Source organism: Ctenocephalides felis, unplaced genomic scaffold (genome assembly GCF_003426905.1).
Source record: "Ctenocephalides felis isolate EL2017-DRISC unplaced genomic scaffold, ASM342690v1 CF-g0.4_SCAFFOLD_03572, whole genome shotgun sequence".
NCBI classification, from domain to species: domain Eukaryota; kingdom Metazoa; phylum Arthropoda; class Insecta; order Siphonaptera; family Pulicidae; genus Ctenocephalides; species Ctenocephalides felis.
The window spans coordinates 17,229,766-17,243,995 of NW_020539726.1; the positions used below are offsets into that span (position 1 = coordinate 17,229,766).

The 14,230-nt window shown below is 29.0% G+C and overlaps 3 protein-coding genes across 3 annotated transcripts; 1 reads left to right on the forward strand and 2 right to left on the reverse strand.

Moving 5' to 3' along the window:
• Positions 1-8: 8 nt before the first annotated feature.
• On the reverse strand, positions 9-671 carry LOC113388181 (helix-loop-helix protein delilah-like). Its single transcript, XM_026625583.1, has one exon. It carries the CDS (start codon positions 663-665, stop codon positions 9-11), a length of 657 nt encoding a protein of 218 aa, XP_026481368.1. The 5' UTR covers positions 666-671.
• A 7,117-nt stretch (positions 672-7,788) lies between these two features.
• Positions 7,789-11,400, reverse strand: LOC113387791 (eukaryotic translation initiation factor 2A-like). The gene is made up of 13 exons (XM_026625166.1): positions 11,264-11,400; positions 11,015-11,177; positions 10,810-10,948; positions 10,453-10,532; positions 9,737-9,933; positions 9,568-9,650; positions 9,344-9,494; positions 9,108-9,278; positions 8,773-8,947; positions 8,500-8,682; positions 8,362-8,435; positions 8,051-8,238; positions 7,789-7,982 (listed from the first exon to the last, which is right to left on the reverse strand). The coding sequence occupies exons 1-13, from the start codon at positions 11,286-11,288 to the stop codon at positions 7,857-7,859; spliced, it is 1,755 nt and encodes a 584-aa protein (XP_026480951.1). The 5' UTR covers positions 11,289-11,400; the 3' UTR covers positions 7,789-7,856.
• A 118-nt stretch (positions 11,401-11,518) lies between these two features.
• Positions 11,519-13,795, forward strand: LOC113387836 (replication factor C subunit 4-like). The gene is made up of 6 exons (XM_026625216.1): positions 11,519-11,666; positions 11,739-11,854; positions 12,018-12,177; positions 12,793-13,011; positions 13,209-13,581; positions 13,643-13,795. Exons 1-6 carry the CDS (start codon positions 11,566-11,568, stop codon positions 13,736-13,738), a joined length of 1,065 nt encoding a protein of 354 aa, XP_026481001.1. The 5' UTR covers positions 11,519-11,565; the 3' UTR covers positions 13,739-13,795.
• Positions 13,796-14,230: the final 435 nt, after the last annotated feature.

Genomic DNA, 14,230 nt, shown 5'->3' on the forward strand with positions numbered 1-14,230 from the left:
CAGTAATTCTAAATCATCAAAATCTTGCATAACCAAGCCAGAAAAAGCGCATCTTGAGATGAGGCATCAGACAGATCGAAATCTCTCAAAGCATCTGTATTGCAAGATGAACCAGGACTTTGGGCAGAACTTGCTGATGACATAGCTTGTTCTTCCTCCTGGATTTGATTTTGTTGCAAAGCTCCACTTAACGCAGCGATGTACTGCATGGCAAGTCGCAAAGTCGTGATTTTTGTTAATTTTTCATTTGCGTTAGACGAATTTTGAGCCCTTCTAGCTGCCGCGGTGAGCGGCACACAACTTCGCAAAGCTTCAAACGCTAAATTTATTTCACGCATTCTGGTTCGTTCGCGTGCATTTGCTGTTTTCCGTCGATACTTACTCAGAGGAGCCGCTTTTTGTTTGCTCTTACCGCTGCCACCACGATTGGACTTGTTCGTTAAACAGCTAGTAATAGAATTGACTTGTTCAGACCCTCTTGGCCTCAAGGAATATTTATCACCTTTTTTGGATTTACTTAAATTCATATTCGGATGAATCAAAAGTTCATGATTGCTATCATTATTATTGGCGTCCTGGTGCTGGCGAAGCGTCTGCTGCGGCTGTCGTGCACAGAAATCTCGCAGAACTAACGAAGTCATATTCGAATATTGTCTCTTGACCATCACGATCCGAACCCGCGGACAAGGAAAGGCGAGAACTAATTAAGACGCTGGACATTTAAAACTTTTAGAAAAATAAAACCTTCGTGGTACCATAAACCGGATCTTTCCTTTTTTGTCGAACGTCGTTTATTAACACATTAAGCGATTGTTTATAGCCGTCGCATCGCGTGGATTTAAATTGTAACACATTTAAAGAAAACACACTGCATGGTCGTTAAATTTGTAATAGCTTTATAAATAAGGAGTAATAAAAAAAAAATGGTTGGATCGCGTTTCTTGAATGTCAGTCCAAAATTGTAAGGCACTAATAAAACAGTTACAAAATATTTTTGAACGGCACTTTTTGTCAACTTTTGATTATAAACACTTTTAGTCCAATTGTTTGTCCAACTGATAAATCCATTTATCAAAATCACTTTTTTTGCAAATTTGCACAAACAATAATAATGTTAATTTTTTACCTTCGGATTCGTCGTTCGTTCGATTTAACAAAAAAAATTTAAATAAAATTTCGTAAATAAAATAAACCGTTTCGGCGATCGTTTAACCAACCTCAGTACGTCGCCGATGCAGTCAGGAGACTGAATGATCTCTCTGGGACAATTCCGGCCGTTCTTAAACCCACGCAACGTAGGAATATGAACGCGTGCTGCGACTCACACCACACGTAGAGATGTTAAATGCACGAACACAAGAAAGGCCCGACACGCGCACCTATGCATCATTGGTCAATAATATTCATCGGGAGATTATTTAAAACAAAGACGAAATTCAGAGATTGATCGAGAAGAGAAGGGACAGGTTCAGAGAAATGTTTTTTAGGTGATCGAGAAGGGACGAAATGAGAGTTTAGCTTTGTATACTTACCGATATATTTGTAACAAATCGATATATTTGTAACAAATCAATGTTGTAATTATGCATGCATACCGAAAGCATAAAATTTTTTGGACAGATAATTGTTATTACGTTGCGGGAGTAGTTCATCAGTAGCTTGCCTGACTCACACGCCAATGGTCCTTGGATCGATTCTTGGCAAATACATAAAAAAACATGAATAGTTTATTAGAAATTGAATTACTGATTAGAAATTGCATAGAAATAGAATTAGGTAAGAATTCAAAAATAGTTAATTTGGAATTAAAAATAATTAGAATTTTATTTAATGCAATTCTGCATTAAATAGAATTAGAAGTAAAAAGAAAGCAAGGAAAGATATAGAATTGGAGAAGATCAGAATTAAGGGGGGCACAACTAGTGTAACCGCCTAAAAAAAGGTGATTTTTGAGAATTTATATTAAAAAAACTACTTTATCAATCATTTCAAAATTTTAGAAATATATTTATACATGTTTTAAAAATCGTCGATCTCCAACGACGCAACAAAAAAAGGCCCTTAAAACTGCAGTGATTCCGGCCTTTGACGTGGATGAAATCAAAAAAAAAATTGTTAAACTAGATAATATTGTCTTTAAAGTGAACTACGATGAAAAAAAATAATCAAAAATTGACAAAATGACGGCGTTTTTAAAAAAAAAGTCGAATTTTGCCCAAAATTTTGGTCGTTTTTCGACTGCCAAAATTCTATTTTTGATCCGATCAAAAAATCGATAGTTCACTTTACGGAGAACTATATATAGAAAGATGTAAAAAAAAATTTGATAGTGATCGGATCATTAGTTTTTGAGTAATTACTGCAGCAAATTCGGAAAATGTTGTTTCGAAAAAAACGCGTTAAAAGATAAAATGATCGATCGATTTATATTTATATTTATATTTATATTAATATATATACTTTTTAAATGGCTGTAACAAACTATTTGAGATATCGATTTGAAATTTTAATATGTTATTTTTAAAGGTGTAATCTAGCGAAATATGAAAAAAAACAAAAATCGATTTTTTCAAAATTCCACACTAGTTGTGCCCCTTGTTGAGTTGAATTTGAATAAAAAATTAGAAGTAAGAAGAAAAACCAAAATTAGAATTCATGAAGATCAAATTTAGAAGAAAAAAAAGAATGAAGAAATCAGTTACGAAGGGCTGAGATAAGATAGAATAGGATATAAATAAAAAAGGATGGTATAGAACAGGGCTTCTTAAAGTGTGGGTCGCGACCCCCAGGGTTTTATTGCATATTTTAAAATTAGTATTATTAGGCCTATTATTTTCACGATAATTTATGGCTTCTCAAGCTATGCTATTTGGCCGAAATTTTTGATAAAATCATTGATATGAATTTATCAATGCAGGGAGTCTGCGTTAATATGTTTATGCTAAAAAATAAACTTCAGGCCCTTGTTAAAATAATTCTTATATGGAAAAACAGAGTCGAAAGTGGATCGCTCGAAATGTTTCCATTTACTGACGTATATAATTAGTAAGAATATTTCAAAAAAAAGATACTTCTATAACAAGAATTATAGTTTACAGGATTACAGTTTAAGGATATGGAAGTTTACATGCATAGGTATTTTTCCAATAAAATCGATACACAACAATAGATTTGCAATCTATTATCAATTGAAATGAAAGAAATTATTTTTTTTTAAGTTAAGAAAAGCACAAGAAGAATTTGCCGAATTAACAAGAGATACTACCTTGCGACTCAGATTTTCTCAAGTGCCTGTGCATGAATTTTGGATAAAAATCAAATCAGAATATCCCCTCTACTATCGAAAATGGCAATAAACAAATTACTATCATTTTGCGCAACATATTTATGTGAATCAGCCTTTTTCACATTAACTTACATAAAATCCAAATACCGTTCAACTTTAATAAACGTTGAAAATTTATTACGATCTGTACTAATTCAAATTGAGCCTAGATTTAATTATTTGTGTAAAAATAAACAATCACATCCGTCACATAAATATTGTTTGATGTTAATAATATGTTTTCATTAAAAAATGTTAGAAAGGTTCATTTTTTCTATTCTATATATAGATAGTTTTATATTGTCTTATAAAGAAATTGTTACAAAAGTTTATTTTTTCCTATTGTTTGAATATATATATATAAAGTTTTATGTCAACGTTTCCAATTATATATATATGTGACATGAATGGGTACATATTCTTTAATTCTTATTTTATTTACATTGTAAAATAGTGCCATATTACGTCTACATCTACGGTTAATATATATTTTATAATATAAAGGAGGGGATCGTTTAAAATTTCCTAAGCTTGATGGGGGTCGCTATATAAAAAAGTTTAAGAAGCCCTGGTATAGAATATATGAGAGGGCCCGGTTAATGCGATTAAAAATTAAGATTTTTCCATTGCTTTGCGATGACCTTGTATTTATAATAAAATATAATAATATATATATATATATATATATATATATATATATATATATATATATATATATTATACATAATGTATATATATATATATAATAAATGTATGTATATATATAAATATATATAATAATGATAAATCAATAAATAAATAAATATGTATATATATATATATATATATATATATATATATATATATTGGGTGGTCCTTAATATGGATTTTTTTCGAATTTCCTTGCTCCCAGGGGCTCAAATGCTTCCAAATTGATAAAAAAAATTCTCTGAAAGTTTTAGCTCTTAATATTATCTTTAAGATAGTCCGCATTCTAACCAAAGTTTATTGGCTCTTCTTCCTAAGTTATTATTTATTTCATAAAAATATCAAATTTTTGTTGTAATTTTTTATTTATAGTCAAAATAAGAAAATACAATATAATTATCTAAATTTTGATTCACTTGTAGCTAAGTTATGAAATTCTAAAAACTAAATGGATTTTTAGTATTTTTTGCCGACGTTATTTTCATAAGAAACTTTGGCTGTAGTGCGGACTATCTTAAAGATAATATTAAGAGCTAAAACTTTCCAAGATTTTTTTTTTAATTTGGAAACATATGAGTCCCCCAAAGATGCTATTTGCCTGGGAGCAAAGAAATTGGAAAAAATCCATATTAAGAACCATCCTAAATTATATATGTATATATATAGCTGTACCTGATCACGTGTTTAAAGTTATTAAAAATTTAAAGAAAAATGCAATTATGTTCTTATATTAATGGAAAAGATGGAATATAGCGCACCCATCATTTTTTGACCTGTACTAGATGCATTTTCGAGTGAAATACCCCTTTCAGCATCCCAATATAAGCTAATAAACATATAAATATTTTTTTACTCTTAGTAATTATACTGTAAAAACCAAACAAGCATATAACACATATCAAGCAACCAACATTGAAATATGTTCAGAAAATTTCCCAGAGATTGCCTAAAGTTAGAAATATTTTATTGCTATTTTTTCTAAAAAAAATTTTCTGACCCTTTTTACCCCATAGGGTGCAAACATTTAGTGTTATATGTTTTTTTATATACGCATTATAAAAAAATAAAATCTGATTGATAAAATAAAGAACAGTCTAGGTTTGCCAACGCTTACCACTTGGTTTCAATCAGAATATGCATACACCTGTCCGGGGTTATACCTAACATTTTCGATTTTTAGCGATCATTGTAACTTACTCTGCGGAAAGTTAAAAATTGACTTAATTTTTTTTCAATTCTTGTACAAGAATTTGAAAATGCATGTGAATAAAAAAAAGCAAAACAGAAATTATACGACAGAGAAATTTTTTTCATAAAATAACTGCTAATTCAATAATTTGTGAATTTATAATCAGAGTTATTTTTTGCTCAATATATTGAATCACTGGCTATTTCTTGATCAAAACAATTTTGTATCTACTAAATAACATATTCAATAAATCATCGAATCCAACAGCAAACTTTCGGATTGGTTATAAGATATAAATGAGAAAAAAATCATCGAAGCACATTAATATTTTTGATTAATTATTATTTATTTATAACTATAATTGTATAATTTGCTCATTTGAGATGTAATAAATCTATGTAAAATATTATCCATGAAATGGCAATCATTTCCCAATGCATATGAACCGTAATTTATATTTGTCCAAATGTCTTCAAATTTACGCATGTATATAAGTTTTTAAAGTAAATAATGTTTAACCTACTTCATGCAAAATTTATATACATCTTTATTCGACTCAAATTGACTCTAATAGTTCTATCTGAACTTTCAAAAATAGAAATAATATACAATCAAATTGTATGTAAAATAAAGATCGATGCTATATGTAGACCTTTGTAATTGAATTAATACTTAAAAGTTGTGCATCATTTTGTAAAATAACTAGCTGTCTTCCGAAGCATACACAATGTGCGGAAAAGGGTTGTTTGTTAAAATTAATGGATTAATTTCTTTAGTGGCCATTTTTATCAATTTAGTTTTCTAATCGCAAAAAAGTATTTATGATTCAAGTTTTTCCTTTTCCATTTAACCATTATTTGACTATGTGAATATATTTAAAGAATTCTTTGAGAAATAAAAAAATAATTGAAGAAAGACTTCGATGAAAATTAAGGACTTTACCATTTATCTGCTATATCGTTTTTCGAGCATAAACTTGTAGCTTTTTGTTATATCTGATCAATTTAGTGGCTTAATTAATTAAATATAATTAAGAATACTCTTCACATAAAATTCGGTGACGAACTGTGACAACATAAAATACTTTGGATATGATGTTAAGAACGTGATTGAACAGAAGGATATTTGTAGAGGAGAAATTTATTTATTTGAATTAACTGTTGATTTTATTAAAGATCATGGTGTAATTTGTTTTATTGGCTAAGACCAAGGTTTAGACATACAATATGTACAAGAGATCTGGTGCACGTTATTTGATTCATGAAGCGGAGTACTCTTTTGGTTCATAGTTAAACCTTTTAAAATAAAATAAAAAATCTGAATGTAACTTTGTGATCAGTGCGTAATATAAAAATACACACAATCTTACAAAGTAAATATTTTCCAGTTAATGCAATTTGAATTTTAAAATTCCTGGGAAATAATCAAATTTAATAAACAAATCTGAAGAATGAAACAAATACATAGAAAAAGTAACATTTCTGTAAGTCGACGATGTTGACTTGATAAAAAAATATTTTTTATTTTTTTTTTTTCAAGTATAAGCGACAATGTTGACTTCAAGAACAAGTGGCAAAATCAACCAAAAAAGTTTTGAGATATGTTTTTAGAGAGGAACGAATAAAAAGCAAAATGATAAATTGGACGGACAATGTGCCAAAAGACTACAAAAGTACTCGAAGAGATTTAGAGAGAATTTGTCTGGACACGATTTTGAAGAACGGAAGAAACTGTATCGGCCAATCAATACGAAATAAAATGCTGATGATCGATGACTTACGTGAAAATATACAAATAATTTAAATAGTAACCATGGAAGTTGATGATGTTCCAAAACAAAAAACAGAGGTGAACTATATTATTAATAAGATAAAATTTTATTGTTAATAATAATGAAAATACCTTGCATTTCCTCTTTTTGCGCAAGTCGTAAATAATCTATGTCTTTCTCCATCCGAATTCAATCCTTTCTTGGGGAATCACTAAACTATCTTTCATACGTATTCCTTTTTGCAATTGCTCAATTTTCTTGAAAAACTTTGCGCCCTCTACATAATAAGTTTCCAGCTTTCTCGATTTACTTCAAGATTGCCCCACCATTTAGATCGTAGTTTTAAACCATTGGTTTGCGTCAAGCATGATCAGGGGCTTAAAACCTTAGATAAAATATATAATTCTCAAAACCTGAAACTATTTTTAAAATAGATATAGATAGCCATACTGAAAACGTTTGTTTTCAAGTAATTCACAAGAAGTTAATTTTTTTTAACGGTGTTTAAATTCATATTTTTAATTTATCTGCGAAAAAACCTCATGCATGCTTGTTGATGTAAACCAGAATACTGTATGCATAATAAAAACAGGCATTCTTAAGATTTAGTTATTAAAAATATATTTTACATTATAAACAATACATAAAAGAATCCTCCGGTAATATGTAATGTACAATAAAACAAACTATATTTCAAATAAAAAATCTAATTTCTCATTAAACAATTAAAAAGATTATTATATACAAAGTAACGATGACTTAAAATACATACCACAAATGTAGACATCAATATTTAAAAATAAAGTCATGGTTTATTATTCTGGAAATTGTTGCAGAGAAAATAGATTCTATTACTTCAATTTTTTGTGATATTACAAAAATATTTAAATTTTCAACGTTTGTAGTTCTTTGAGTAAATCTTGTTCAGTTTTAATTTTTGCTATTTGATTTATTTCTAAAGGTTTTCCTTCAGATTGCTGCTGCTTCAACTTTTCAATTGCATCCAGTTTCTAGCAAAAAAAATAGTGTTAATATATTGTAGTTAGTAGCCCATAATATGTAAATATTCAAATTGTACCTTCATTATATTTTTAATTTTTTTATCAACTTCTGCATCACCAGTTGTTGGCTTTGAATTTACTTCTGAAATTTGCTTTACAGTTCTTTCTCTAGATGTAGGTTGTTCACCGTCACCCTCATTGGCTTTTTTTGCTTTTTTAGCCTCTCTCTTCTTCTTTAATTTAATAGCTGCTTTTGAAGGGGGTCCTGATACAAATAAAGCTTACAAATTAATTTAAATTTTCAATTAAGGTTTTGAAAACACATATTGTGAAAAAAAAAATTAAAAAAAATCCTTTGGTGCAGAGCAAAGTTTATTTGAGTACACACCTGAACCAGGTATTCCTGGTGCTTCCTCAGTATGAAATTTAACAGGAGCTACCCGATCTCTTGCTGATGGAGGTCTATATTAACAAAAAGGGATGATTAACTTATTCTTTTTAAGCTTGATATAAAATAGTTTGCTACCTGTAAGCCTGCTTACTAGCTATTGGTTGACTTGGTTGAATTCCCTGAACTTTTGTGTTATTTAAAACTGACTCTTTAAAAGTGCCCCTTGGGAATGTTTGCCAACAAACACTTAATAATTCTTCACCTGTAGGCCACATAGTCTCATGAAGTAACACACATGTGTAATGCCATATTTTGAATCTATAACAAAGAAAGTAAACACAAATGAGGTTGCATTAATATTATTATACATTACAACCATGCTATAATAAAAACTGAAATATTCTGTACCCGTTAGACATCCGTAGTCTGGGTGCAGTTGTGGCAGTTACAAACACAAGCCCTGTGGGACTCCATTCCAATAATGTTGTACATGGGGCTTCAGTGGTACCTAATTGTTTGCGACCTTGTGCATCCCATACTTCTATGCGACCACTCAAATTACCAAACCCAGCCAAAATGAGCAGTATTGAAGGAATTAAGGACATATATTCATTTTGTAAATAATAGATCGAAATAATAATTGAAATAATTCTAATTTCTATGAATCTCCAAGCAAGAATCTCCAAAAAAGTAATTCAAATAATTTCACTTTTATAATATTTATATTCTATTTCAAAGGATATTGTTTCCCAATTGATTGTAATAAATGGAGTTCCTAGGCCCTGTGCCAAATTCAAATACCGGCTCACAATTAAGATTAAATAATGTAGCTTTAGCAGGCATATGACCGTAAACAACACAAAACTCTATATTCTTAGGACTCCATGCAACTGCATGAACAGACCCTTCTTTGGCTAAAAGAAGGGGACTAATTAGATAACTAAAACAGATATAAATTAATGCATTCTAGACAACTTACACAACTGAACCATAGCAGTATCACCCTTGCAACTCATATACTGCAAAGATTGTTTTCCATAATATGAAGCACCAGTTTGGTCAACATCAGTTGCTGTTAGAAGAAGTAGATTTGTTCCACGATTATTCCACAAAAAATCAACTCTGTCAGCCTTTGTGAATGTGAATTATTTATTATTAACAAGATACAAAGCAAAGAATTCATTTTAATGCTATTTTAGATACCTGGAAAAAGCTTTTCGAAGCTACTGGTTGACTGATATTAGGATATGCAAATAATTTGCAAGTCGATGGCTGAGCTTGCGCACCTGAATTAAAAATCAATTAGCAATCATTTTTTTATTTGCATGGAAAAGCAAATCATCACAGATAGCATTGGAAATCTGAAACTCACCAGGTACATAAAAAGCTAAAGTGGTTGTAGTATTAGATGGTGATATGCTTATTCTTCCATTGCGACCTCCCCCAATTTTCTTGGTTGGTTTTCCATCCCATGATGTTCCAAACTCACATTTATCCATTTCATAAATAAATAATTCTCCACCATTCATTAATGCCATTATACTCTCATCTCCAGACCACTCCGGTTCCCTAAAATACACAGTAATATTTTAACATCCCAGTTGTCTTTTGTAAGTTTAATTTAGGTTCATGATTAACTTCATGAAGGATTATTATTTTTTTTTACAGTAGATACCATAGTCTTATAGAGAATACTATAATATTACGGCCTTACGACAAGTTGTTTGTAAAATTCTTCAAAGTTTGCAAAAATTAGTTTTTGGTAGAGATCGGCCAGGCCGTTCTCTTCTAAAAGTGTTAAACAAATTTAGCAGATACCATAGTCTTCTAGATCAGACTGAAATATTACGGCCCAACGACAACTCGTTTAGCTTTAAAATTTTGTCAAAGTTTTTAAAAATTAGTATATCTATAGTATATCTTTCATCTTATAAATTATTTTTTATTAATTAAGTCGATTATTTACACATATTGAGAATTTCATGTAACTTGCCTCAAGGCAAAATACCAATACCAACTAGTTTAAATATACATTTACCGTGATATACAAAAAAATAATGATAAAATTATTATTAACAATTAATTTACCATTCAGTTTGTTTCTTTTGCACAAATGACATCACCAACTCTCCTGTTTCAACCAGAAATACATTTAAGTTATTAAAACCCTGCAATAATATTTAATTCATTAATTTGTGAACGCAGTCTTAGTTTAGAATTTTCATAAAATAAAACATTTTATAACCAGAAAAAATATTGTTCCAAGTGTTAATGACCATTACTGTTCAATTATTAAATTAACTTAGATGAATTATGAGATGAATTAAGAAATATAATTGAACAATTCACAATAATACGCTATATTCCAAAAAAAGAATTATACCCCAAAAATGATGTGAAATATATTTAAAGTTAGATTTAATAATATGTTGTACAATTACTTACTTGAGGATTTGTTTTATTCGTTGCATAAATTTCATATGTCATCAAATATGTATCTTTGGGAGAAAATTTTAAATCTAACACTTTTGTCCGAGGAATTTCCACTTTCAATTTCCAATCGCTGGTGCAACACACTTTAACGCTTTAAGAAAAAAAATATACTGTATGAATGAAATGTTGGAAATAAGTTTGGTATGTTTAATAATACTTGGTGCTGTTTGTCCATGCAAAATATTTGCCATTGGGGCTGAATACCATAGCCTTGCATGATTTGTTAACTTCTTTATCAAAATCTTGGCATTCACTATAATTACCATCTTCTGAATTTCCATTGTTGTTAGACCACACACAAATTCCGGAGCTGCTCCTAACTAACAATATTTTAATTTAAAATTGAAAATAATTATATTTTTGACTTAACCTAAATTTTAACAAATAAAAGTATTAGCAGAATTACCAGCCAAGATTGGTACCGCGCTCATATTGGTGAAAAAATTGAGTAATATTATGAATCTACTTAATTAACTAAAATCATTTTGTAAAATATACAAAAAAAATGTTAAACGTGTTGGAAATTGACATTTTTCAGGTGATATTTAACTTTTGCTAAAATTGGTCAACCTGCTAATTTTCCGCTAAGTTCACTTTAGTTCAGGTGATGTCTGAACATTTCGGCGCCAATAAACGTTAAATGTCATTTTACCCGGCCTTATATTTTCATTTATATTCTATTTATTAAATGACAGTAATTTTTTAACAATGCAAGCATTTTTAAAAGGCGGAAAAATCACAACAGAGAAAAAACCATCTAAGTCGAACGTTGAGAAAAAAAGTGCTCCAACACCTTGGGTTGAAAAATAGTAATAAATAACTTCCTTATCTATATTAAATTTTTTGAAATAACAATAACAATACAATTTTTTCAATTAAAGCCGTCCAAAATCTGTTGATGATGTTGTTGAACAAGGGGAAGTCATAGCTGTTTTAAAAAAATGTTTATCTGGAGCTGATCTTCCTAATTTACTTCTTTATGGACCTCCTGGAACTGGTGTGTTATATTAAAATTGCTATATATACATACATTTCCTTAAAACACATTCTAATTTGTTTTTATTGTTGACAGTAAATTATTTAATGTTATCTAGTTGAATTTTAATTTATCATATTTCTTCAATGGTTCATATTTGAAAAATAACAATTAATAAATTCAGGTAAAACAAGTACAATTTTGGCTGCTGCTCGTCAATTGTTTGGAGATATTTATAAGGATCGAATACTCGAATTGAATGCTTCTGATGAAAGAGGAATCCATGTTATTCGTAGTAAAGTCAAAACTTTTTCACAACTTTCAGCTAGTGCTACTAGGCCTGAGTAAGTATAATATACTAATGTGCGAATTAGTGTAGAAACCAGTTAATTTCTATATTTTGTTGCACAATTTTTGTGGTTTGTTTTATTATAACTAATTTAATAATCTTTATGACATAACTAATAAATTATATCTAAAGTGGTTAATTCCCCATGAAAACTCATTGGTGAGTGATATATAAAATCTTAAAGCAGGAGTAAATAATTTGAAAAATGCAATATGTAAATGATTTTATAATGAAATGTAATTATTGGATCTAATTTTAAAACATTTAATCTTAAAATACTTTCAAAGTGCATGCCTTATTGTGTGAAATTTTATTATAAATATTTATGAGTCTACATTTTAATACAATTTTATAGAAAAAGTTGCTGCACTTATATTCTATGTACTTTATTTAGTGTTCTAAATATTATCATAAAATACAAGTTCTTTTTCATTTTATTTTGTTTGAAATGATGATATTTACCACAGTTTACAAATAATTAATTTCATTACTTATTCTTTTTCAAACCAAATAAGCTTACAATCAAATAAAATTGATATATTTGATATTTGGCATCATATCACATTACATTCTATTTGCAAGTTGTTTCAAATATTTTACAATTTTTTAGTGGAAAGCCATGTCCTCCATTTAAAATTATTATATTGGATGAGGCTGATTCTATGACACATGCTGCTCAGTCAGCTCTTCGACGTACTATGGAAAAAGAAACAAAAACTACAAGATTCTGTTTAATATGCAATTACGTTTCAAGAATTATACCTCCCTTAACTTCAAGATGTACAAAATTTCGTTTTAAGCCTTTGGGGGAAGAAAAAGTTATCGAGAGGTAACTGGAAAAATGATATGAAGTTATTATTTATATTACTAAACTGCTTAATTCATTAAAATTAAAGTAGGACCTCGATATGATATTTATAATATTCTTTTTAATCATTTATGACTTAAACTGCTTATGTTTTCATCATTTTTATCTTATGTTATAAAAATCACTTCTCTAGTACTAAAATCAAAAATCATTTTTAGGTTGAACTTCATATCTGCTGAGGAAAATATAACTATTTCTGAAGGAGTGCTTAAAACATTAGCTGTTACCAGTGGTGGTGATATGAGAAGAGCTATAACTTGTTTACAATCTTGTTCCCGCTTGAGAGGAAAAGATCAAGAAATAAGAGAGTCTGATATGTTTGAAGTAACAGGTTTAATACCAGATAGGAAAATAGTTGAATTATTAGAAGTTTGTAAAACTTCAAATTATTCAAAACTTGAAGATTTTGTTGAAGAATTAAATTTATCAGGGTATTCCATTGCTCAATTCTTTGAACAATTTAATGAATATCTTGTTAATACAGATGGTTTAACTAATAAGCAAAAGGCTATGATCGGAAAGAAACTGGGTGTAAGTATTAACATAAATTCTATGGTAAATGGTGAAAATGATCATTAATTTTTTTTTTCAGGAATGTTGTTATAGATTGGAAGATGGTGGTTCTGAAAGCTTACAGATGATGGATTTAGGATGTCATATAATATTATCACTGATTGCTAATGAATAAGTATTATTGTTGAAAGTTTTTATACTTCAATTTCTAAAACGAAATAAATTATGTTGATACAGAAAATTGCATTTTCATAATTAACTGCTGAGTTGCTGCATCATCTATAAATATCTTTTTTTATTGTGTTTAATTTTTATACTAGCAGAGAATATATTCAATTATATCTAATTTATTTTGCATTTTTAATGTTTTTATTTGAATATTCTTAATCTTTATTAAAGTATTTATACTGTGTTACTAGAAATACTCAGAAGTGATGGTAGAATGGTTCATGATTATGTTGAGATATTTCAAATGCAATAGTTGTTAGCATGCATGTGAATCGTTAATTGTGGTGTTGAAAAGCATTAAACATTCTGACTTGATTGATTTATTTTTATTATAATTCATACATTTGCCTATGACTGGATTACTTCATAAAAACCAATATGTATTTGTAAGCATCATTCATGAGTATTTCTGGTCACAGACTTTATGTCCATATTCCCT

Excerpts from the sequence above, each read along its gene's own strand:
- LOC113388181 (XM_026625583.1), bottom strand. The coding sequence starts at position 665 with ATGGTCAAGAGACAATATTCGAATATGACTTCGTTAGTTCTGCGAGAT.
- LOC113387791 (XM_026625166.1), bottom strand. The coding sequence starts at position 11,288 with ATGAGCGCGGTACCAATCTTGGCTG. Across the intron at positions 9,495-9,567 it reads CTTCGAAAAGCTTTTTCCAG|GCTGACAGAGTTGATTTTTT; the intron begins GTATCTAAAATA and ends ACATTCACAAAG. Across the intron at positions 8,948-9,107 it reads TTACAATCAATTGGGAAACA|TGCTCATTTTGGCTGGGTTT; the intron begins ATATCCTTTGAA and ends TTCCTTCAATAC.
- LOC113387836 (XM_026625216.1), top strand. The coding sequence starts at position 11,566 with ATGCAAGCATTTTTAAAAGGCGGAAAAATCACAACAGAGAAAAAACCA. Across the intron at positions 12,178-12,792 it reads GCTAGTGCTACTAGGCCTGA|TGGAAAGCCATGTCCTCCAT; the intron begins GTAAGTATAATA and ends ACAATTTTTTAG. Across the intron at positions 13,582-13,642 it reads TGATCGGAAAGAAACTGGGT|GAATGTTGTTATAGATTGGA; the intron begins GTAAGTATTAAC and ends TTTTTTTTTCAG.